The 23,968-nt window shown below is 40.4% G+C and overlaps 1 protein-coding gene across 4 annotated transcripts in view; it reads right to left on the bottom strand.

The window, feature by feature from the left end:
- DCAF5 (DDB1 and CUL4 associated factor 5) overlaps window positions 1-23,968 on the bottom strand; it is a 104,983-nt gene that overhangs the window by 59,483 nt on the left and 21,532 nt on the right. For 3 of the 4 annotated variants that reach the window (XM_068543683.1, XM_068543675.1, XM_068543681.1), the window contains 4 exons: window positions 15,382-15,525; window positions 13,022-13,058; window positions 11,957-12,096; window positions 10,025-10,154 (listed from right to left, as the gene is read on the bottom strand). In XM_068543683.1, the coding sequence (XP_068399784.1) occupies window positions 10,025-10,154; window positions 11,957-12,096; window positions 13,022-13,058; window positions 15,382-15,525 (451 nt within the window). The remainder of the gene's footprint in view (window positions 1-10,024; window positions 10,155-11,956; window positions 12,097-13,021; window positions 13,059-15,381; window positions 15,526-23,968) is intronic. The other variant, XM_068543677.1, reaches the window with a different exon arrangement.

The following is a 23,968-nucleotide window of genomic DNA, read 5'->3' as shown; positions in this document are numbered from 1 at the left end:
TTTCTAAAGTGGTTGTATTATTTTACATTCCCACCAGCAATGTATGAGTGATCCAGTTTCTCCACATCTTCACCAGCATTACCTGTATTTTATTTATTTATTTATTTAAATTTATTTTTATTTATTTTTGGCTGCACTGGGTCTTTGTTGCTGCGCGCGGGCTTTCTCTAGTTGCGGCGAGCGGGGGCTACTCTTCTTTGCGGTGTGCAGGCTTCTCATTGCGGTGTCTTCTCTTGTTGCGGAGCACGGGCTCTAGGCACGCGGGCTTCAGTAGTTGCAGCACGCAAGCTCAGTAGTTGTGGCTCATGGGCTCTAGAGTGCAGGCTCAGTAGTTGTGGCACACGGGCTTAGTTGCTCTGTGGCATGTGGGATCTTCCCGGACCGAACCCGTGTCCCCCGCATTGGCAGGAGGATTCTTTAACCACTGCGCCACCAGGGAAGTCCCATTACTTGTATTTTAAAAAGCTAAGCTAAGAAGTCAGTCGATGGGGACTTCCCTGGTGGTTCAGTGGCTAAGACTCCACGCTCTCAGAGCAGGAGGCCTGGGTTCAATCCCTGGTCAGAAAACTAGATCGCACATGCCCCAACTAAGAGTTCGCATGCCGCAACTAAAGATCCTGTGTGCTGCCAACTAAAAGATCCTGCATGGCACAACTAAAAGATCCCTCATGCCACAACTAAAGATCCCACACACCGCAACTAAGACCCGGCACAGCCAAATAAATAAGTCAGTCAATGTATTTTATTTTATTTATTTATTTTTGGGCTGCATTGGGTCTTCGTTGCTGCACGTGGGCTTTCTCCAGCTGCGGCGAGCAGTGGCTACTCTTCATTGCGGTGCCTGGGCTTCTCACTGCAGTGGCTTCTCTTTGTTGCGGAGCACAGGCTCTAGGTGTGTGGGCTTCAGTAGTTGCAGCACACAGGCTCAGTAGTTGCGGCACGTGGGCCCTAGAACGTGCGGGCTTCAGTAGTTATAGCGTGTGGGCTCTAGGGCGTGCAGGCTTCAGGTAGATGTGGCATGCGGGCTCAGGAGTTGTGGCTCACAGGCTCTAGAGCCCAGGCTCAGTAGTTGTGGTGCACGGGCTTAATTAGTTGCTCTGCGGCATGTGGGATCTTCCTGGACCAGGGATCAAACCTGTGTACCCTGCACTGGCAGGCGGATTCTTAACCACTGTGCCACCAGGGAAGTCCAGTCAATGTATTTTAAAACGAAAGACAAAACCAGATATTTTTGGCTTCCTTATGGATATACACAACACCATCTATGAAACATTTTTGTAACCAAAAAAAAAAAAAAAAAACAAAAAACATCAAACCTGAATCTGTTTGAGCCCCTAGATCTAATACCAATTTATGGAAAAAACTGGGATAAGAGGCAACATGCTAAATGATGGTATAAAAATGCAATCAGTACAGTTGTCCCTTGGTATCCATGGGGGATTGGTTCCAGGACCCCCCCATAGATACCAAAATCCGTAGATACAGATCCCGAGGATACAAAGGGCCGACTGTATAACCTAAAATGTGAGAAATTCCATAAAGCAAATAATCCAGTTTCTTTAACAAGTAAATTACAAGAGAAAAAATGAAAGGTAGGAGTATCTATAGATTAAAAAAGACTTATAAGCCATGTCAACTAATTGCTTTGTACGGACCTTATTTAAATCCTCATTCATAAAAACCAACTGTAACATTCATGAGGCACTTAAGGAAATGTACACACTAAATATGCAGTGGTATTAAGGAATTATTGTTAATTTTTTAGGTATGATAATAATATTGATTATGTTTTTTAAAAGAGTTATCTTTTTTAAAAGAAATTTATTTTTTATTTATTTTTATTTTTGGCTGCGTTGGGATCGGGCTTTCTCTAGTTGCGGCGAGCCCGGGCTATTCTTTGTTGCGGTGCGCGGGCTTCTCACTGCGGTGGCTTCTCTTGTTGCGGAGCACAGGCTCTAGGCACGCGGGCTTCAGTAGTTGTGGCATGCGAGCTTAGTAGTTGTGACTCGCAGGCTCTAGAGCGCAGGCTCAGTAGTTGTGGCACACAGGCTTAGTTTCTCCACGGCATGTGAGATCTTCCCGGACCAGAGCTCAAACCCGTGTCCCCTGCATTGGCAGGCGGATTCTTAACCACTGCGCCACCAGGGAAGCCCAAGAATTATCTTTTCATGGAAAGTAATCTGGCAGTTCCTCAAAAAGTTTAACACAGGATTACCATATGATCCAGCAATTCCACTCAGGTATAGACCCAAAAGAACCGAAAACAGGTACTCAAACAAATACTTATTCATGAATCTTAAGAGCAGCACTATTCATAATAGCCAAAAGGTGGAAACAACTCAAATGTCCATCAATGGGTGGGCAAACAAAATGTGGTATATACATCCATACAATACAAAATTATTCAGCCATAAAAAGGAATGAAGTACTGTACTGATACATGCTACAATGTGGGTGAATCTCAAAAACATTATTCTAAGTAAAAGGCCAGACAAAAGGTTATATGATATATGAAATATCTGTAACAGGTAAATCCATAGATACAGAAAGCAGATTGGTGGTAGCCAGAAACTAGGGGAGAAGTATTCTGGGGGAGTAACTGCTTAATGGGTATAGGTTTTATTTTGGAATGATAAAAATGCTTTGGAACTAGACAGAGGTGGTAGTTGCACGACACTGTGAATGTATTAAATGCCACTGAAGTTTTCACTTTAAAATAGTTAATTTTATGTTATGTAAATTTTATCTCAATTTTTAAAAAAGAGTATCTTTCAGAGATACATACTAAAGTATTTACAGAAGAAATGATACAATGCTACATGGAAATGGATCCAAAATAATTGGGAAGGGAGGTCACAGAGGAAGAATAAATGAAATAAGATTGTCAATGGGTTAATTGAAGCTGGGTGCTAGGTATAATGGAGTTTATTTTACAATTCTACATATATATATATGTGTATGTGAATTTTTTAATATAAAAAGCTTTTTAAAAAGAAAAAAAAGTCAAGATTTGATTTTAAAATAAAGTGTACTTGATTTAGGAATTTGATATCACCTCCTCCTAAATAACAAGAGTTGGGGAGAATTAAAGGGAGGATATGAACTGGAACATGCTTCCAACAACTCCCATCCATTCACCAGGCCTTCCCCAGATGCTCTGGTCTGAAGCGAAGTCTCTTGCTATAAAAAGGCACACTGGTGAGAATGAATGGACACAGGGAAGCTCTGGCCTGAAGCCCAAAGACCCTGGGTCCAAATGAACACAGCAGCAAATTCAGCAGACCTCTGAATAATCACAGCTTCCACCTTGAAGGATAAGCAAAGTTGCCAGATCACCTGGGGTATGTATTAAAAAATGGCAGATTCACAGGTTCTGCCCCAGATCAACAGTTCAATCTCTGGGTCTGTGCTTCAGGAAGCAGCATGTTAACAACCTCCCAAGGTGATTCTGATGCCCTCTAAAGTTTGAGGATCACTGGGTTAGCATACTGGGGCCCTGGTATCTTCTAGTGGACAAAGCTGATTCTAGAGCTCCACCTTGTGGCCCAAAAGCCAGAAAGCAAGTTTGCCAGAATCCTTGACTTCCATACATCACTAGTTGACAGGTGTCCAAAGCCCCAGAAGAACCCTTACAACCTCCTCTAAGGATTTATTCCCTGCAGATGACATTTTGATCCATGCCATCACACTCAGGGAGTTAATGAAAACATTACAGAAAGCTGGCTTTGAGAATATGTACTATTTTGGGATGAGTGTAACACTGTACTCATTCAATATTTACTGAGGGTCCGTAACATTCTAAGCACTGTGCTAGGCAATAGAGATTAAAAATAAATAAAACATGGCTCTGTCCTTAAAAATCCACAGAAAAACATAAGAATTAATAGTACAGATTAGGACAAGTGCTTCCTTCCTGAGAAGTAATTCCTGAGCACTGGAAGGAAATAACAGACATAATACTGGTCTGTCTGGAGATAAAACATAGTCACAGTAAAGATAATCAATGATGGCAAAAGCGGTGACTGAGACATGCAATATGAATGCCACAGGCCGTAAGCATTATACTTTACAGAGGCTCTGGAGAGAGCGATCCCTTCTGCTAGAAGTGAGGGAAAGCTTCATTCATTCAGCATGTACTCTGTGCCAAAACTGGGCTAGATGCTGGGGACACAGCGAGTAAAGGAAGCTTTAAGAGTATGTAACAGGGAGACACAGCAAGGACGTCTGCACTGATGGGCTTCCATTTGATCTTGGACCTTGAAGGGTAACTAGAATTTGAATAGGAAAAGAAAAATCAAGAAAAAGGGAGAAATTCTCCTCTATGTGTGTTTGTATGTAGAGGAGGAGTTACAAGGGGAGAAGGGACACTGGTACCAGTGAAGGGGTTGACTGCTTGCGTAACGAGTTTTTATTTCATCCAGTAAACTAGGTCATACATTCATTCCAAAAAAAACCATTTTCTTGGAGCATCCCGCATAATTGGTTCTGGGGATATGGCCATGAACAAAGATAAAAAGCAGCCACTAAAGCTCCTGGGTAGGGGAATGGCAAAAGTAATGTTTAAGGACATGTGCTATGTGCCAGAAGCAAGAGGCAGGTTAAGAAGCCAGTGTAGCCAACACCTTATGGAAACAGTGATATGGACCTGAAATAGGGCAGGGGCTTTAAGAACTGAAAATAGTGGCCAGGCACTAACACAGAGCAAGGCTGGTCATGGCAGAGGGAGGGAGAAACAGAAGAGTCAAATGGGACTCTAGGATTTTAGCCAGGATGAGTACAAGAGTGATGGCGACATTAATAAAAATACAGAACTTAAAGGTATACAGTTTTAGGGGAAAAAAACAAGCTTTTATTACAGTCTTCAATAGATGGGACATTTGCCTGAGTATTGGATATATACATATAAACAGTAAAGGTGGGTGAGTGGGAGAGGAGAGTGAGAAAGCAGAGTATAAATGCCTTTTCGGGCCTTTGAAGTTGAACACTTGGGCTCTATTTTCCCATAATAGTACGAGCAACCCGCAAATGCAATGTGGCAGAGTTTGCCTAGCTGTTCAGAAGGCAAGGAGTTACACTTAATTTGGTCTCTACAGAAGTAGGATTGGCACAGGCCGAGAGAACATTTAGGCCCCAAAGCCAGGTGAGTTACTAAGAGCAATTCCTTTCTGATAGCAGGAATTTGAACTCATTACCCATTATCAAATGTGTCATTTACACAACACGTAAAAGCACCAGCTTATAAGGTAAGTCTTTACAGGAATTCCTGGCTTGCCCTAGTTTTATTATTGAGTGGGAAAGAACCACTCTCTTTATTATCCTTGTCAAAGCAAGACATTGTTACCTGTCACAGAACTAACGGTTCCTGACAAAAACTGACAAACTAAAGATACGAGAAGGGAGAGAGGTGGTGAGTGAGCAGACAGCTAAAACAGGCAACGAAAACGGTGAGACAAGGAGAGTAACAGCAGGGAAAACTTCACTTTTCCTGAACACACTGGATGTTCAAGGAGTTCAGTTTTGAAAACTGTTCAGAGGCCACTGCAATAGTCCAAGCAAGACATCATAACTGGGATGTTGGCAGTGATAAAGGAGAGGATGGTTGTGAAAAGACATCGGCAGAAATAATCTAAATGAAATAAACCAAACCTCGCCCAAACTTGCAACGTATACTTGTATATGTGAAGTTTTCTCTTATCCAGTCACTTATACTCAAGTTCCCCAGCTATGGCCCCCTCATTTCCACTAAAATCCCCAAAGCAGACCCTCAAACTCCAATGACTACATGACCAGGGAAGTAACATAAATGAGAGAAGCACACCTGGATTAAGACATCAAGGAGTGGTGGAACCTGTAACACATCCCAAAGGTTTAAAGAGGAACCCATGATTCAACTTCGGCTGACTGTTGCCCTGTGAGAATAAAGGTCCAATGACATCAGATTTTTTGACTTTTTCAAGAGATGTTAGAAACTGTGATTTTTTTCTGTGTAATTTTCTAAACACTATTACATCATGTAGGCCAAGCAAATTATCTCCGTGGGTTGAATATGACCTATGCGCAACTAGTTTACAACCTCTGTTCTAAAGCTTTACAAAAGAAAAATTAAGAGCATGTGTAGGTTTCCAGGGTTAGGAGAGCAAGAAACATGGGAAGTCAGCATGAAGACTGGGGCTGGGCCAGAAGACAGTGAAAAGGGAGGCAGAAACTCTAAAGGCCTCAGACTCTAGAGTTGGACAGGCCTGTATTAAAAAAAATTTGAGAGGAATTCTGACAAAGTTTTATTTCAAGGAGGCATAGATGAAAGAAAACTAGAACATACGGGGGAGGATATAATACACATATATGCATGTTATTTCACCTCTGTACCTTGACTTCCTTATCATTAAAATAGGAATAATAGAATCTATTTCATAAGGTTGTCATAGGATTAAATAAGGAATTATTCATATAACTGTCATTATCCCCAGCATGTAATACTTAATAAATGTTAGCTATTATTTATTATTATGAGGCACTGAGAGGTGAAGTAACATGCTCAAGATCACATGGCTATTAAGGTATACTGCCTGGCTCCATACCCAGGATGTACTTCAGATCCTACACTCTAAACCATCAAGCTCTTCTGCCTCCCTTTACAATCTGTACAATAGGAAGTCAGATCAGATGATAACTGAAGTCCCTTCTAGAGCTGACACTTTATTCTACCAGCCAGCCCTCTAGTCAGCTTATTTCAGGGCAGTAGTAGGACAAATATGAACCTGTTCACACTCCTATGGGCTACCTGCTAAAGTGGAGGGACACAGCTTAGGCTTGGGGTAGGGCAGGGAAACCATTCCAGCATGGAACCACCCATAAGGTAAGCTAGGAAGGAAAAGATATTCAATGTGAGCCCCCCTTATTGTTCCTCGGAGATATATTTGTTTCTAGGGAGCCACTGGGTCACTTGAATAGGCCCAGAATTCACACATGTGCCCAAGCTACTACAAGCTGGAAGTTACTTAGAAGCCTGCTAAGGAACCACAACAGGCTCTAAATCAAGAATCTTTAGAACACTGAGCGACTCATCCTCTTGGGGTTCAAGGGTCTCTACGAGAACCTGGTAAAAGCTCTCCTTGTCCCTAGAAAAAAATGCCACGTGTGCTCACTCAGATACACAAGCACACATGATTTTACCTGCAATTACAAGGGGTTCACAAATTCCCTAAAATCTTTCCCTAGACTTTAAGTATCCCTGAAATAGATCATCTCTCCTGTTCCAGGCTTGTCCTCCCAGGCAATTCAGAATTGTCCCAAGATCTGGGTTGGGGTTTCTAGGCAGCTGTGTTTAGGAGACAAATCATCCATTGCAACTCAGCATAATTAATCCTGCATGGAAAAGACAAGGGCTGTCTCTTTCTCCCCACGCCAACTTGCACTGAGAAAATTCAAACAGAAAAGATCTGCAGTTTAATCCCCAAACACTAGTGGATGTGAAGAACAGGACCTCAAGAATATTTCATACCCTTTTTCTGTCTCATATCCATAAAACCTTAGAAAAGTTGAAAGAAACAGGTAAAAACATCCTAGTCTCCACAGCACTGTGCTCCTCCTTTGATTCCAAAAAAGGAATCAGTCAAGATTGCCAATTAGCTCTACTAGATGACTTTTCTCCCACATGGGCTTTGAAAACTGTAGGTTACCAAAGAAACCACATAATCTCACCCATAAATGAAGAAGTAATCAAAACAAGAAGATATTTTTCCCCCATAAGACTTGCAACAGTTTAAGTGTTCATGACGGTCTGGAGATGCATGTCGTCTCATGCACAGTTGGTAAGTTTGTAAATCAGTGCAGCCTTTTGTGGTCGTGGGAAAATTTGACAATTTTTATAAAAAATGTAAAAACGTACACTCTTTGTTTGATGCAGCAATTACCTAGACATTTTTACAAAGGTAGGCCAAGATAGATGTGTGACCAGGGTCAGTGAAGCATAGTTTATAATGGCCCAAACAGGAAACAAAAAGTCTGGTTGTTGGGTACATGATATGAATGGAATACCATGTAGCCATTAACAGAATGTGCTAGATTTGCAAGTGCTTATATGAAAAAAGCTCCAAGACATATTATTAATTGAAAAAAGAAGCTGAGCACAGTGGTATTATTACGTGTTTCCTTTAGTCTAAATTCTTTTAAGGATATATTTTCTTTATGCAAGTTACACGCATTAAGTTATGTTCTGGACAGATACATAAGAAACTATTCACTGTAGTTACCTTTGGAGATAGTGACTAGAGACCAGGAAAGAGAAGTACTGTATTGATGTAAAACATTTAAAAAACATACAAGCAACAGAGATAATCTTGAGATGGGATTTTCTTTTTCTATCTTTTTTTCTTTTCATTACACTTTTCTGGATATAGACCTTAAATCTAATAAATGTTACTATAAAAGTAAAGCAGAAATCTCACTTAGAATTTTTTAAAAAGAAAGAAGCCATGTTTAGTGAGGAGACAAGTAGAAAGGGGAGGAGGTCCCAAATATAATGCACAGTAGGAAGCTGGTAGAGGAAAATCGGGAGAAGCGTGAACGTTCAACCCCCCTCTTCTCTCAAGACACTGCTGACATCATGAACTACTCAAGCTTTCCACTGGCGATGAACAGCTCAGGGCTCACTCCAGTTGCCAGCTATTCATTCTCAGTATGGGAGACAGCAGGTTGGGAGAAAGCTGGCATCTTTAGTCCAAATTCTGCCTTTTGTGATAAGGACAAGGCAGAACAGTTGTTCCTGAAGAGCCCAAAGTGGCAGAGGAGGCTAGAGCCGAACACAGGAGATTGTCTTCCTGACAGAGAACAAGCCTCCCTCAGCACACAGCGTAAAGGCACAATAGGGGTCCTGCTACTACACACATTTCAGCCACATGGAAAAGGAAGAGCCAGGTGCATAGGCAACAGAGAGCAGGAGAAATCTCTGCTGCCCTATGGAGCCTCAGGGAGCCCTGCTCAACACCAGGGATCCCCTTCTGGGATACACAGATCTGCCATAGATCCAACCTCATCAGACTGCCCCATGGAGAGAATTAGCTAGAACAAAAAATCACCAAGGAAGATAATCCTCTGTACTCAATTGCCACTTTCATCCGAGGCCCATGAAATAAGTCATAACCTCGCTTACTTTCCATGATACTCTTCTGCAATAGTACCTTAAAGTGGGAAGTTACCTCCATGTAGAATTTTCAGAGGAGCTAGCAATGCATGCAAATCTTTCATAAAGCAAGGTTTGGCTTCATGTACAGATGCCATAAAAGGTCACCTCTCCCCCATGGGATTTAAGGAACATGAAAGAGGCTCCTACTTGCCCATCCACATACTTCTCTTAATGATGTCTGAAATTCCCCCATTAGTGATTCGGACCATCAGCTCAGAATTGTCCTAAGTGTACTCTTTAATAATGCAAACAGAAGGGGAACACATTAGGTCCCTAACACTGTAGTGCAGTGGCTCTTAACCTTTATTGTTGTAGTCACTGGTCCTTTCGTGAAAGTGAAAAAAACTAAACTCCCTTCTCAGAAAAACATACTTAGATGAATACACAATATAATTTCCATGCAGTTTGGGGGTTCACAGTCTTCCTGAAGCTCATATCCCCTTCAGCCCAGGGTTAAGAATCCCCAGTTCGGGGTAATGCGTTTAACAAATCACCATCACTCCCCCAGAAGGCCTCCCATGCATTTGGGGAACCCTGGACCTAAAGATAGAAGGTAGTGCTGAAGAGAGCTCTGCCATTGCAAAGTTTGCCTAGAACTGATCCTGTCTAGAGTCCAGATTATAATTTATGATTCCTCCTTAGCAAGGAGTGTGGGTATCTCACACTGCCTGCCCCTTGGAAATAGGGTCTCCCTGGCTTCAGAGACACTGGGAAATGTTGGGAGATGTCCAACTGAGATCAACTGCCAACCAGGTTCTCAAGACTGTTGCTGACTGATGACATTACCTGTGAGTTGAGTCAGGGGAAAGTTTTAACAACTTCTGAGTAAAGGGGGCTCACCTCTGAGGTTTTCGAATATCCCAGAGTCCCACTCCTTCCTTTGAATTGGCTGTGGCCAATAACCTGGGCTCCACAGGGTTGAACATGACACTGTGAAAGGCTGATGGGTAGTTGGCCAGGCAGAAGGGCTCTGTGAAGAGAGAAATTCTGATCAGTCCACTTCAGGCACTCCTGGGCCTGTGGCAGGCAGACAAGCAGGAATGTGAAAGCAAGAGGAGCACAGTCGTTAACAATCACCCCAGTGGGCTGGAAGCCAGTGTAGTACATCATTCCAGTAGCCACGCTTATTCACAAGGTCCCCACAAGTCCTGGCACACATCTTCTGCACTAGAAAGTCTGCAAACAGCAACTTAAACACACATACACAAATATTAAGCTATAATGCCAAGAAATAAACATAGTACCTATCCAGATCCTGTAACAAAACAGAAATGGTCACTGTAAATGGGAAGTTAAGCTGTTTTACAGTAAATAAAACTGAATTTCTCATGAGCTAAAAAAATTCACAGTCAATTACTGGTAGGATTATTATACCTTAATCCAAATTTACTAGCTTTAGAAATTGAAAGTTTTAAAACTACACAAAGATTTAATGAAGACAAAATAAAACAATAGTGCAGTTTTTCCTTCTGGTAATATTGCTGCCTAAATTGAAAAGAAAATAGCCTCAGTCTAGAATTTTAAGATTTCATTTCCAATGTTGGAATACTTAAAAAAAAAATAAAGGCATCTAGTACTTGAACTTCTCTTGCATCCAGCCAGTTTCTAATCAACTTCACCTAGAAACCCTGCAGCCTCTTGCATATACTAGCTGGCTCCAGGTGAGGAAGGAATCACTTTGCTGCCTGTGGGGGACATACTCCTATGGAAGTTGTTTAGAAGCAATAGACAGGAAGCACTCCTCAGTCTATGATTTCCATATGTGATACTTCACAGGCCTCTGGGCACAGGGAGTGCTCAATAATCTCAGCCACGAGGCAGTTCAGACAAAGAAGTTCACGTACCAAGCAAACCACTTCACTCAACCATAGCTGCTGCTTTTGGCTACCATACCTGCCTGACTCTGAGAACAAACTTCTCTTATAGCCTGAACCTCAATAATGAGCACAGACCAGCATATTAAATGCTCAGAATATAGAAGAATAAAAAGACTCAGAGCCTGCCAGACAAGGTAGCCAAGATAGTAACTCTATGTACATAGGTATGGTCATGACAAAGCTGCACCAAGAGTGGGGCTGGGGGTGGCACTGAGGGTATGCTGAAGGAAAGAGCCTTTGAAGGTAGAGTGACAGAAGTCTCTCTGCAGGAAATGAGCTGAAAAGATGCATTTCCTGAAGAACTTCAGAGAAATTCAACAAGACAAATTCTTCATTTTACATTTCAGAGACCCAAAGAACACATTTGGAAGAGGAACTCACCCAGACAATCCCCCTTAAACAGAGGGTATCTGCTATCATTTTAAGTTCCTACGCACAGTGAAGGTGAGGTTCTGTGGTTCTTTCAGCAAAATAACAACCCTGGATCTAGGATGTAACGAAGTGCACAACACCCCCATTCTCTGTAAATAACCAAGAATATGTGCATGTCAGCACCATGCACAAAGCTGGCACTTGGTGGCTACTCTCCACAAATGAGGCACCACATGTTCTGTTCCTTGGGGCTACTACACAGCAAGATACTGTGGTGTTTACTGCAGGTGCAAAGGTCTGTGGAGATTCACAAGTGATTGGAGGAGGATTGGCAAAGGTGCCTCACTTCTGACTACTCAGGCGTAAGGTGGGACCTCCAGAGATACATTTATGTCCCTATGTGAGTTTCCTCTCCCTTTATAGCACTTCTACCCAGGCTACTCAAGTCATAGACTGGATCTGCTATGAACCTGACATCAAACTCTTCAACACAATCCAACCACCTTTTGCACAGTGACCCTACCTCCATGGGGAGATTCCCGGATGTCCCAGATGAGAACCCGGCCATCATCTGAGGAGCTGGCAAAAATGTTGTCATTCACTGGGCTCACTGACAAGCCATACACCGCATCTTCATGAGCAAACACATCTAAGGTCTCACTGCTGAGAGACAGAGAGCAGAGAGAGGCACACAGGCACACACATACACACTAAAGTAGTGCAGAGTTAAAGCCCTCTAGTTCCTAGAATGGAGTTCTCTTTCATTTCCAGGAGAAAGCCAACCTAGCTAAACCCAAAGGATATTACATTTACTAAAAAGTAGGTATTCAACTTCCAGGTTAAAAAAAAAAGTATTACTAAAGAGATAAGACTTCATGACAAGTTTGTTTTTTGCACTAAATAAGCATATTTAAAAGTGACTCAAGGCAATTCCCTGGAGGTCCAGTGGTTAGGACTCAGCGCTTTTCACTGCTGGAGCCCGGGTTCAATCCCTGTTCGGGGAACTAACATCCCCACCCCCAAAAAAGTGACTCAACTGATGAGTTTCATGTTTTCACTTACTACAGAATGCATCTGCTTGTGTACAGTCTTGGGGGTGGTGCTGGATTTCCAAAAAGTGAGGGAAAGCTTTAAAGCAGCCCTGATGCCAGCAGGGGTAGAAGAGGGATTCCTGGCAGTCTGGCATGGTGAGTAAAAGCATGGCTCCAAAGCCAGGCTGCCTACATTCAGATCCTAACATCACTTGACCTTAAGTTACCTAATATCTCTATGCCTCAGTTTCCTAATTGAGATCATAATAGTATTGCCTCATAAAATTATTGTGAGGGTTAAATATTATGTTTCCTTCCCTTCCAACCTCTCCCTTTAAATTTTTACCTGAAAACTATAATTTTATATCAACTTTGTAAATCTTTTTTAAATCAAAATTTTATTTCAAAACTATTACAGAAATCTTTTTCAGCAAAGGACAGTTGATTTCATGTTATTTTCTTCAAAAAACAAGAACTATTTCGGTCTAAAGACATACCTGCCTTTCTTCATACGAAAGATGGAGTTAATTACCTTCATAAACCAACAATCTATTTACCTTTCAACATCATGGAGGATAACCTGCTCATCATTTCCTGCAAGGGAAAAAGCAGACATTTGGTAATTCCTGCAACGTGATCCTGTTCATATTACAATTCAGTATTTTAAAGATTTCAGGGAAAACAAATGAACAAAGTCAATGTTAATATTTACAAATTAGGAGTGTCAATTAGAAAAAGGTTTATAAAAATAATGAAGAAGGATAGGATATTCTTATAGAGAATTTGAAAAAGCATAATAGCATGTAGATATAACATAATAACAGTTTCCAAAATGCATTATCCAGTGGATGATTAAAAAAACAAAAAACTGTAGCTATTCAGGAAAAGAATAAATGATCATGGGCAAATCAATCCATTCATCCAAGCTAGCTTTTTTTTTTTTAAACAAATCATTCATTAACTGTGAGACCTGGAAAAATATCTGTAACTTTTCTATGTCTCAGTAAAATAGGAATAACAATTGTATCTACTTCATAGAGTTATCGTGAAGACAAGAATATAAAAGCATTTGGAGTAGGACTAAGCCCCCAACAAACGTTTGCTACTATTCATACCCTGATCATCTTTTATAGCATTAAAATCTAATGATAGTGTGATCCTAAATAATGGGAAAGTTTTTATCCACAATTTTTTTCTCTTGCATTTCTCAAAGAATCTAAAAATACTGCATCCATGATATGTGTAGTCCTGCCTTCAAATGGTTTATATAGCCAAAAAATAAAAATCCCAAAATGAAGACAGTAAAAAAATTTCCCACTCTATGCTAAAAGCATAAGCAGTAGAGATGTGGCCAGGTCATCTTAAAGTCCTCACTGTAACTCTATTGTGGGTTCATACCAAGTAAATCAAACCCATACTAATGCCTTTTAGGTAACAGGCACAGTGTGAGGTGCTGAGGATACGAGAGGAATGAATAAGATTGAGGAATTCGCAGTCCACCTGCACAAACAACTAATAGTTGACAAGACGGGTTATCTTATTGTAGCGATATGCTCTACAATGGAGACACAAATAAAGGAGCAATTGTGTCCTTTATGAGCAGGGTGAAAGTACATGGCACAAAGTGGGAATATTTTTATGGGGAAGGAGACACTTGAATAGAAACTCAAATAACTCAAAACTCTTACCGATGGAAGACTTATGGGAATTGGTGGGGTCTGGACAATTAATCATGGCCTATGGAGGAACAGTATGGGCAAAAGGCACAGGGCACTTAAGATGACAAGTGATTTAGTGAACTAGAGCACAAGATGCAGGGGAGGAAGATGAGGCCTGATAGGTAGACTGGATTTAGGCTTTATCCTGTGGATGGACATGTAGGGTCAAAGGTTCACATGGTTGAAGAAAACTCGTATAAGCAATGAATAAGGAGAGTTAGATACCGGTAGCAGAAATCACAGCAGGACACTGCAGTAGTCCAGGCCAAAGATGAGGACCTGAATCAGAGCAGTGGGTATAGCAAGAGAGCAGAAACTAAAGGATGGAAATGAGGCTTTCAAAATAGATCTGACAGTGTAGTTGGTGACTTACAAGATGTGAAAATCAAAGAAAGGCAGGTCTGAGGCTGACTTTGAGATCTCTATTAGACTGAACCACATGAAATTGTCATTTTTGTAAGCTGAAAATGCTCCAATGTCAGCAGTTTCTTAAAAGTTAAACCTAACAACTTACATAATTAGTTGAATGGTGATAATAACCGAGAAAGGGAAACCAGGAAACAAGAGGAAATATTTGTGCAGGGGAGAAGGACTAATAATCTTAGTTTTAGATCTGCTGGATTTAAATTACTTTTGGAAAACAAAGGTAAATATTTGGTGGGGAAATCTGCAGTGCAGAAGAGAGGTCAGGGCTAGAAACGTAGTGGTCAGCAAGGAGTGTGACTGATGGACGCCATCATCAAGAGGCTGGCTTGAGCAAAAGCTATTCCAATTATACCCCAACACAACGTTTTTTCAAACAGGAGCCACCCATGGGTCATACACCAATTTGAGTCACAACCTTTAAAATCTTTAAAAACAAAACAGAATAGAATAGAAAAAAAAAAAAAAATCAGAGTGTTCCACACATACTAAGGTTAAGTACTCTTTCTAACATGTTTCTGTGTACCAGACTGCAATGTGAAAAGTTTTCTACCAAAAAAGAAAGAGAGAAAGAACAAGACCAAAGGAGAGAAAGGACAGACAGACATTAGTCTAATACATGTGTCTAAACTGCTGTAATGCAGAGAAGACAAGCTATGGGAAACCAGTAATTCCACAACTCAATGAGATAAAGGAAGGAAAATTAAGGAATAATTTTAGCACTCCTTTATCTGAAATCCCAGCCACAATTTCCCAAGGGGAAATCTTCTTCTCACCTCCAGAGAATACTTTGGTGTTCCCACTGTTGAAAGCCAGGCAAAAAATGTTGGAATGATGCTCTCCTTTCAGCTGTATGGGCTTAACTCTGGAGTGGATAGCTTGTTCCATGTGCCATAGTAGAACCCGGCGATCATCTCCTCCTTGAGAGGCAAGTAAGAATCTAGAGTTAAAAGAGCTGACATTTCAAGGCTGACATTTGGTTTTGCCAGCCTGAATCCCATACTTTCCAAAACTGCATCTCCTCAACTCTGTGAGATTCTGATGGGACACATAAACCCAGAACTCTACCCCCTTAACCATCAGTAGACACATGGCCTCTAAGCCACTCACTTTTCCCCAGAAATTACATCTTGAACAGGTACAGAGAAATTTCTGAATTTCCAGAGACCCAGTTGTTTAAATATTTCTTCATTTGCTACCTAAAATCCTTCCACTAATGTCCCCCCACCTTTTTTTTGTCTAACAGAACCTGAGTTGGTTTCTACTGCTTGCAATCAAAGAACTCTAAATATGCTAGTATTTATAGCATAAAAGTTTCCAAAGCACTCTCCTTGATGTGATCTCGCTGACTGTGGGACACCAGACAAATGACAACTGAGGAGGAATTGCCTGTCACAGTAGCAGGATCAAGACAGAACTTGGCTCTCATGAAGCTCAGTCCAGCTCTTTCCTCTGCATAATTCTCAATAGTCTGAGTTGAATGAGCAATATTATACTGCATGAGCCAGCTCCTGGAGAATGAGAAGATACATGTTCTACATATTCTTTACATTTGCAAATGCATTATACACATCTGGAAGGATGAACAATGGACTGTAAACAGTGGTTACTACTTCCAGGGAACAGGATTAAAAGAGAGGTAGAGGACAGATTAAGAGGGTTTTTACTTTTACTTTACAGATTTGGCACTGCTTGACTCTTTACAACAAACCTTTATTATATTCCGAATAAAAATTTAACTTACAACAGGAGCAAACATGGGCAGCAAGCCATCGTAAGCTCTATACCTCTGCCTCCCCTCCTCCATTCAATATAATAGCCACAAATTATATCACATCCATAACAAGGGCACATCATGCAACCACTCAATCAGTAGATCTGTAAGAACTAACTCAGAAAGATGACCAAAGGTCTTTATTAGGGGAAAAAACGAGGTGTAAAACAGTATGCATACCAACATCCATTTGTGTAAAACAAATTTTTAAAAGGCTCCAATACAGCAGGAACCTTGTCAGTTTTGTTCACTGCAGAATTCCCAGCACCTAAATGAATGTCCCAAAGAGTAGACATTGAATGAATATGCTTATGCTTGCATATCTATGCTTGTACTTGCATATCTAGATGGCTACAAAAGAAGTTTTTAGTGGACACCACCTCTAGGCTAGAATTGTTTGGAGACTTTACATTGTAGTAAAACATATATAGCAGAAAATGCACCATTTTAACCATTTATAAGCATACAATTCAGTGGCGTTAAGTATATTTGCAGTGTTGTACAACCATCACCATTATCCATCTCCAGAACTTTCACATCATCCCAAACTGAAACTCTGTACCCAATAAACAATAACTCTCCCCAGTGCTCAGTAACCACCATTCTACTTTCTGCCTCTATGAATTTGATTACTCTAGGTACTCCCATATAAGTGGAATCACACATTTGTCCTTTTGTGTCTGCTTATTTACTTAGCGTAATGTCTTCAAGGTTCATCCATATTGTAGCACGTATCAGAATTTCATTCTTTGTAAGGCTGAGTAATATTTCATTACATACATACTGTTATTTTTTCTAGTCCATTATCCATCTATGGACATTTAGGTTGTTTCCATCTTTTGGCTATTGTGAATAACGTTGCTAAGAGCATATGGATGTACAAGTATCTGTTCAAGTCCCTACTTTCAGTTCCTTTGGGTATATACCATTGGAAAATTTTATGTTTTAATTTTTACTTTATACCTTCCTTTACTACTTCACAGTTTGCCATAAACATATTTCCTCTTTTAGTAGAAAAAAAAAATCAGTAGAAAACATAGTAGCCAAATCATACTTATTCTCCCTCTCCTAGAAAGAAGTTGCCTTCATTCCTTGAGTTCCTTTGTTTCTTGAGATCCTTCTTCCTTCCACTGTCCATCAAAATCAAGTTCTGTGTCCTCCTCCAAAGTATTTCACTGTCTACCCTTAAGGGAATGATCCCTTAAGTATGGCCCACAATGTTCTGTGTTTATGATTTGCCTAATTCAACTATGAGTTCTCTGGCCTGGGATGGTTATTTAAATTCTATGTCTCTTATAAGTTAAGGTCATGAAAATAAGCTTTGGGTTTTTGTTGTTTTATTTTAATGAAAAATGGCATAAAGGGGTTTTCCTCCCTATTAATAGATTTAGACAGGTCATGGGCACTTTAGTTCTACATAGTCTCTACTCTTACTGTTTTTCCCCAACACTTGAGACCACAGGTCAGGGACTTGGCACTGTTTTTGCTACTTTATATCTTATATTTAGAGAAATATTTCTCTGTGCCCATGTCTCTATCAAAAGTGAAAAATTAAAAGATAAAGAGGCCCACATGTTTCTTCAACTTACTCATGTTTCTAATCTAATCTCCCTGAGCCTGAGTTTCATCAAATACAAAACTGGGATCATAACAGCTCTACTCTCATGGGTTTTATAGATTATAAAGTCAAGTACAAGAGAGTTAAGTAATCTGCCAAGGTCACAACAGTAAGTAAAGTGGTTGAGCCAAGATTCAAAAGCAAGCAGTTAAGACTCCCCACTCCCTTAACCACTACTCTGGATTGCTTGCCTTATAGAATGAAAAATAAACCATAACAGACAAAGCAAATTCACCTGATGGACAACTGAAGGGATTCTCTGCCTTGGTAGCACAACTCAAAAATGAGTAGGTAAGAATAAAACAAAGGACCACAGGAATAAAAACAGAAACCAACTTAACTGGAGTAAACGGAGGGAGCAGGGACAGGGACCAGGAAAGGCTTGCCTGAAATTATAAAGATTCTAGCAATGCACAAAACCGATAACGGCTTATTATAAAGAACATACAAAGAATTCCTACAAATCAACTTTGAAAACAACTAGGAAAAGAGGCAAATATGACAACTCACAGAAGAGGAAAACCAAATGGCCAACAGAGATTATAGAGGATCTCAACTTCTGTAGTAATCAGGGAAATGTAAATTATAATTTAGATACCTTCTTACAAAATGGCACAAAGAAATGTACAAAAGAATGTTCACTGCCTCATTGTTCATAATAGCAAAAAAAAAGGTAGATAACATAAATATCCATCAATCTATAAACTGATAAAACCGATTGGAATACGAACACGAATGAAATCTAAGCACAATGGAACACTATACAGCATTTAAAATGAGCTACAGATACGTGTACTGAAATGAATACATCTTGAAAACCTAGTATTAAGTAATAAAAACAAGTTTCAGAAGGATATGTAAAGGAAAACATTAAGTATATAGTTTTAAATATGCAAAACAATACCATGTTATTCATGAATAAACACACAAATAACAAAAGGGGATTACAAATGTACCTGTAAGGTTTTATTTCTTTTTAAAAAAACAACAGATTGGAAGAAAATTTAACAAACTGTCAACACTTTGTCAAATCTGATTGATACTTCTTTATGTTCAAATATTTCATGACATTATTACATCTATGAGATATAGTACAGTATTGTGGTCATGTTAAAAAAGAAAAAAGTTCTTATCAGTTAGGGATGCATTCTGAAGTGGGTGAAATGGTGAACATCTGTAATTTCCTTTAAAATATTCCAAAAAAAAAAAAGTAGGGGGATAGGTGATTAATAAAATGTTGATAATTGTTGTAGATGGGTACACTACATTTTTGTATATGCTTGCACATTTCCATAAAATAAAAAAATATATATATTTTTAATGTTCATGATAGAAAAAGAAAATAAGACTCTCCAGGATGTGCTGGGATACCCATAGCAAAGAAATATAACTGAGGGCACCTCTGTGTTTGTTCATTAAGACCTATGCAGGCAGTACAACCTCTCTTGAACTGCAGCAGCTTAAAAAAAAAAAAAAATTCAATAAAAAAGAAAACAGAATATCTATACCTATGCATTTAAAGTCATAACCATTCTCAGCCAAAGGATCTTCCCCTATCACCCAGACAGCATTATCTTTAATACTCATTCTAGATTTAATTTTGCCAAATAAATTCTTTATGATTTTAAATGAATGGTTATTTGTAGAGTGCCTTGGGATCATTTAAAATGTGTCCTGGGGCTTCCCTGGTGGCGCAATGGTTAAGAATCCACCTGCTAATGCAGGGGACACAGGTTCGAGCCCTGCTCCGGGAAGATCCCACATGCCCCGGAGAAACTAAGCCCGTGCGCCACAACTACTGAGCCTGTGCTCTAGAGCCCGCGAGCCACAACTACTGAAGCCTGTGTGCCACAACTACTGAAGCCCGTGCACCTGGAGCCCGTGCTCCGCAGCAAGAGAAGCCACCACAATGAGAAGCCCGCGTACCACAACAAAGAGTAGCCCCTGCTCTCAGCAGCTAGAGAAAGCCCGGGTGCAGCAGCAAAGACCCAATGCAGCCAAAAATTAAATAAATGAACAAATTAATTAATTAAAAAAAATAAAATAAAATGATGTGTCCTTAGTACCTAAAATGATGATGACAGCCCAAGTCCACAGACGATTGGAATCACTGAGGCAGAAACTATAGTTATGGCAGGGCCTGCTTCCTCTGCTTTGCCCTCAAGGTCAGTGTCAGAAGATGTAAGGTGCACATGCTCCTCCCACCCCCATTTCCTTAGGCAAGGTATTAAGAGCCCTGTGTAAAGATGACACTTTTCAACCATGTGTTGTCAAAAGACACAAACGGTGCAAACTGAGGCATAATCTGAAATTGCTGGGCTGCTTTTAAGCCAGTAGAGAGAGCAGAACAGCTGTGCCCAAAACTCTGACCCCACAAAGCAAAGGAGGGCTGGTGAAGCAAGGATAAATCAGTTTAGAACATGAAAAAAGCTCTACAGTTCTGTCTCTGTGAGTCACGCGGTCAGTTCAAAAAACCAAAGATGTATTGTAGAGTCCCACAGAGAGAGACTGTCTGACCTGCAAACAATCCAAGTGAAGAGTATGATCCTTTAAGCCAGCTCCGTGAGTCTGGCAGCAGCTGGGTGCTTGTGGGGTTGGCCCCAGCCTCTCAGACACTTCAGGGGGAGCACCAGGACCTCTTAGGAAGGCAAGGCCTTTCTGCTTCGTGCCAGTGCCAGGCAAGGGACAAGGAGAGGCCACGCCTTCTAAGCCTGGTTTCCTCACAAACCACTGCTTAGCTTCAACCCAGTTGAGAATCCCAAGAGAATACAACTACTTATGCTGGTCATCTTGGGTTGATTTAATTCTGTATCAAACTCACCAATTCATCCTAAAATGTACTATAATCACATTGTGGCAGCAGCTCTGTAGTTTCAGAAAGACTTTACATTTAAATATTTCTCTTTTCCAGTGGGTTGTGAGCTATAAGCAGAAAGTCTGCAAGCTCTCACACCGTGCTGTTAACAAAAGAAATTATTTAACATTCTTGTTAAAATAAGAGAAGTCCAGACAAGCTGAGGCACAGAAGGAAAGAATTTGCTTTGGGTTTCCTCAAAGTCAGCCAAGCACAGGACAGATCTGAGAGAGCACTCTGAAACTCGGGATCAAATGCTCCTGCAGCACAACATTGTTTGCAGAGCAAAAGACGTTTACGTGTCCATCAAACTAAGTCTCATTAAATAGTGTTCAGTGAAATAAGCCAAACACAAAAGGACAAAAACTGTATGATTCCACTTATATGAAGCACCTAGAGTAGTCAAATTCATAGAGACATAAAGTAGAAATGGTGGTGGCCAGGGGCTGGCGGAGGAACAATGGAGAGCTGTTGTTTAATGGGTACAGAGTTTCAGTTCTGCAAAATGAAAAAGTTCTGGAGATGGATGGTGGCGATGGTTGTACAACAATGTCAATGTACTTAATGCTACTGAACAGTACACTTAAAAATGGCTAAAATGGTAAATTAAAAAAAAAAAAAAAAAATGGAGTTCCGTGGTGGCCTAGTGGTGAGGATTCAGGGTGGCCCGGGTTCAATCCCTGGTCGGGGAACTGAGATCACACAAGCTGCGTGGCAGGGCCAAAAAATAAAAAATAAAATAAAATGGTAAATTTTGTATTATATATATTTTACCACAATTTTAAAAGTGCAAAAAGTTTACTGTTCATATATATACTATGTATTATGCAGGCAAAAAAAAAGCATGAGGCAGCTCTGTCTCTTCTGATATGGCATAATCACTAAGATGCAGTGTTAGTGACTGTGTTAACTATTCAAAACATTTTCTTTTAAAAAATGACACAGTGGGATTACATTCAGGGTTTAGGGTTCCATCTTTGTAGGCAGCAAAGGTGGTACAGGAAGTGCAAGCTTTCGAATAAAAGTGTCTGGATTCAAATCCTGGTTTCACCACCCATGTGTCCTGGGTGAGTTATTCTACTACTCTAGCTTCAATTTTATGACTGTAAAATGAAGAAAATGCCAACTATCTCCCAGGGTTGTTATGTTTGGGTGAGATAATAAATATAAAAGCACTTAGCCCAGTGTGTCATTTATTAGGTATATACACTCCTTAAAACATCCTAGTTTCTCTTAAGTATCATCCATGAATTTGTCCCAATCTTCCAAACTCTTGTTTTAGGTGGCATAAGAGTATGAACAGCATGATGTATTTTAATAAAACAAAAGAATACACAAATTTGTACATGGAAGGGCAAATGTAAAATGGTTAACAGAAGTTACTCTTGGGGATAGCAATTTTACTTAATGCCCTTTTATACTGCTGCAGTTTTGTTTATTTTTTTAACCTGCAAAGATTTAAAGGAAATCACGCAGCCTGGTTTTCTTCTCAGCCTATTTATTCCTTCTCCTCCATGTGTGTAATCGCCACTCTGCGGAGCCAAACCTCTTTTTGTGACAACCATACCTCTCCTTGAGCTCTAAGAGGAAGCATGGAGATATAGAGGTGCAGCCTACGTGCCATACAGCCCAGCTACATCAGTGTATGAGAAATAAGTCTTTTGTTATTTCCCCAAAGTTGAAAATAATTAACTTTTGTATAAAAGTTTATTCACATATATCTTCACTTGCGAGGTAAGGATTATATAACCCTTTTTCCAGATGAGGATCAGAGAGACAAAATGACTTGCTAACAATCTAAGAAGCTAGGCCTGGAGCCTAAAACCAAGGTGTATCCTTTCTACCAAAGTGCAAGAGGCCAGGACACTACTTACAACTCCAAGTGAGGATGTTTCACAGCTTTACCCAGGGAAGAAAAGCACCATCCATCCAGAACTTTTCATCTTCCCAAACTGAAATTCCATATCCATTAAATATCAGCTGCTCATTCCTGCCTCCCCCCTCCCCTGGCAACCACCATTCAACCTCTAGAGACACCATTTCTGTCTCTATGAATTTGACTACTCTAGGTACCTCATATGAATGGACTCATACACTATTTGTTCTTTTATGACTGGCTTATTTCATTTAGCATAATGTCTTCAAGGTTTATCCATGTTGTTGCATGTACCAGAATTTCATTCCTTTTTTTTTTAAAAAAAGACTGGATTTTGGGCTTCCCTGGTGGCGCAGTGGTTGAGAGTCTGCCTGCCGGTGCAGGGGACATGGGTTCGAGCCCTGGTCTGGGAAGATCCCACATGCCGCAGAGCAGCTGGGCCCGTGAGCCACAATTACTGAGCCTGCGCGTCTGGAGGCTGTGTTCCGCAACAAGAGAGGCCATGATAGTGAGAGGCCCGCGCACCGCGATGAAGAGTGGCCCCCGCTTGCCGCAACTAGAGAAAGCCCTCACGCAGAAACGAAGACCCAACACAGCCATAAATAAAAAAAAAAAAAAAAAAAAAAGACTGGATTTTTTTTTTTTAATTAATTAATTAATTTGGCTGCACAGGGTCTTAGTTGCAGCACGCGGGATCTTTGTTGTGGTGCATGGGCTTCTCTCTAGTTGTGGCGTGTGGGCTCTAGAGTGCGCTGCTTAGCTGCCCCGCGGCATGTGGGATCTTAGTTCCTTGACCAGGGATCAAACCCACGTCCCCTGCATCGGAAGGCAGATTCTTAACCATTGGACCACCAGGGAAGTCCCGAATTTCATTCCTTTTTAAGGCTGAATAATACTCTTTTGGATGTATATTCCACATTTTATCAATTAATCTGTTGACAGACATTTAGATTGCTCCCACTTTTTTGGCAATTGTGAGTAGTGCTATTATGAACATGGCTGTACAGATACCTGTTCAAGTTCCTGCTTTCAATTCTTTTGGGTATATACCCAAAAATGAAATTCCTGTATGGTAATATTCTCTGTTTAATTTTCTGAGGAACTGACATACTGTTTTCCACAGCAGCTGTATCATTTTACATTCCCACCAGCAATGCACAGGGTTCCAATTTTCCACGTCTCATCAACACTTGTTATTTTGTTTTTGATTTTTTGGTTTTTTGATGATAGCTATCCTAATG

Source organism: Eschrichtius robustus, chromosome 1, assembly GCF_028021215.1.
Source record: "Eschrichtius robustus isolate mEscRob2 chromosome 1, mEscRob2.pri, whole genome shotgun sequence".
Lineage (NCBI taxonomy): Eukaryota > Metazoa > Chordata > Mammalia > Artiodactyla > Eschrichtiidae > Eschrichtius > Eschrichtius robustus.
Note: the sequence above shows the minus strand (reverse complement) of the source record. Positions and strands in the feature narration are given on the sequence as shown.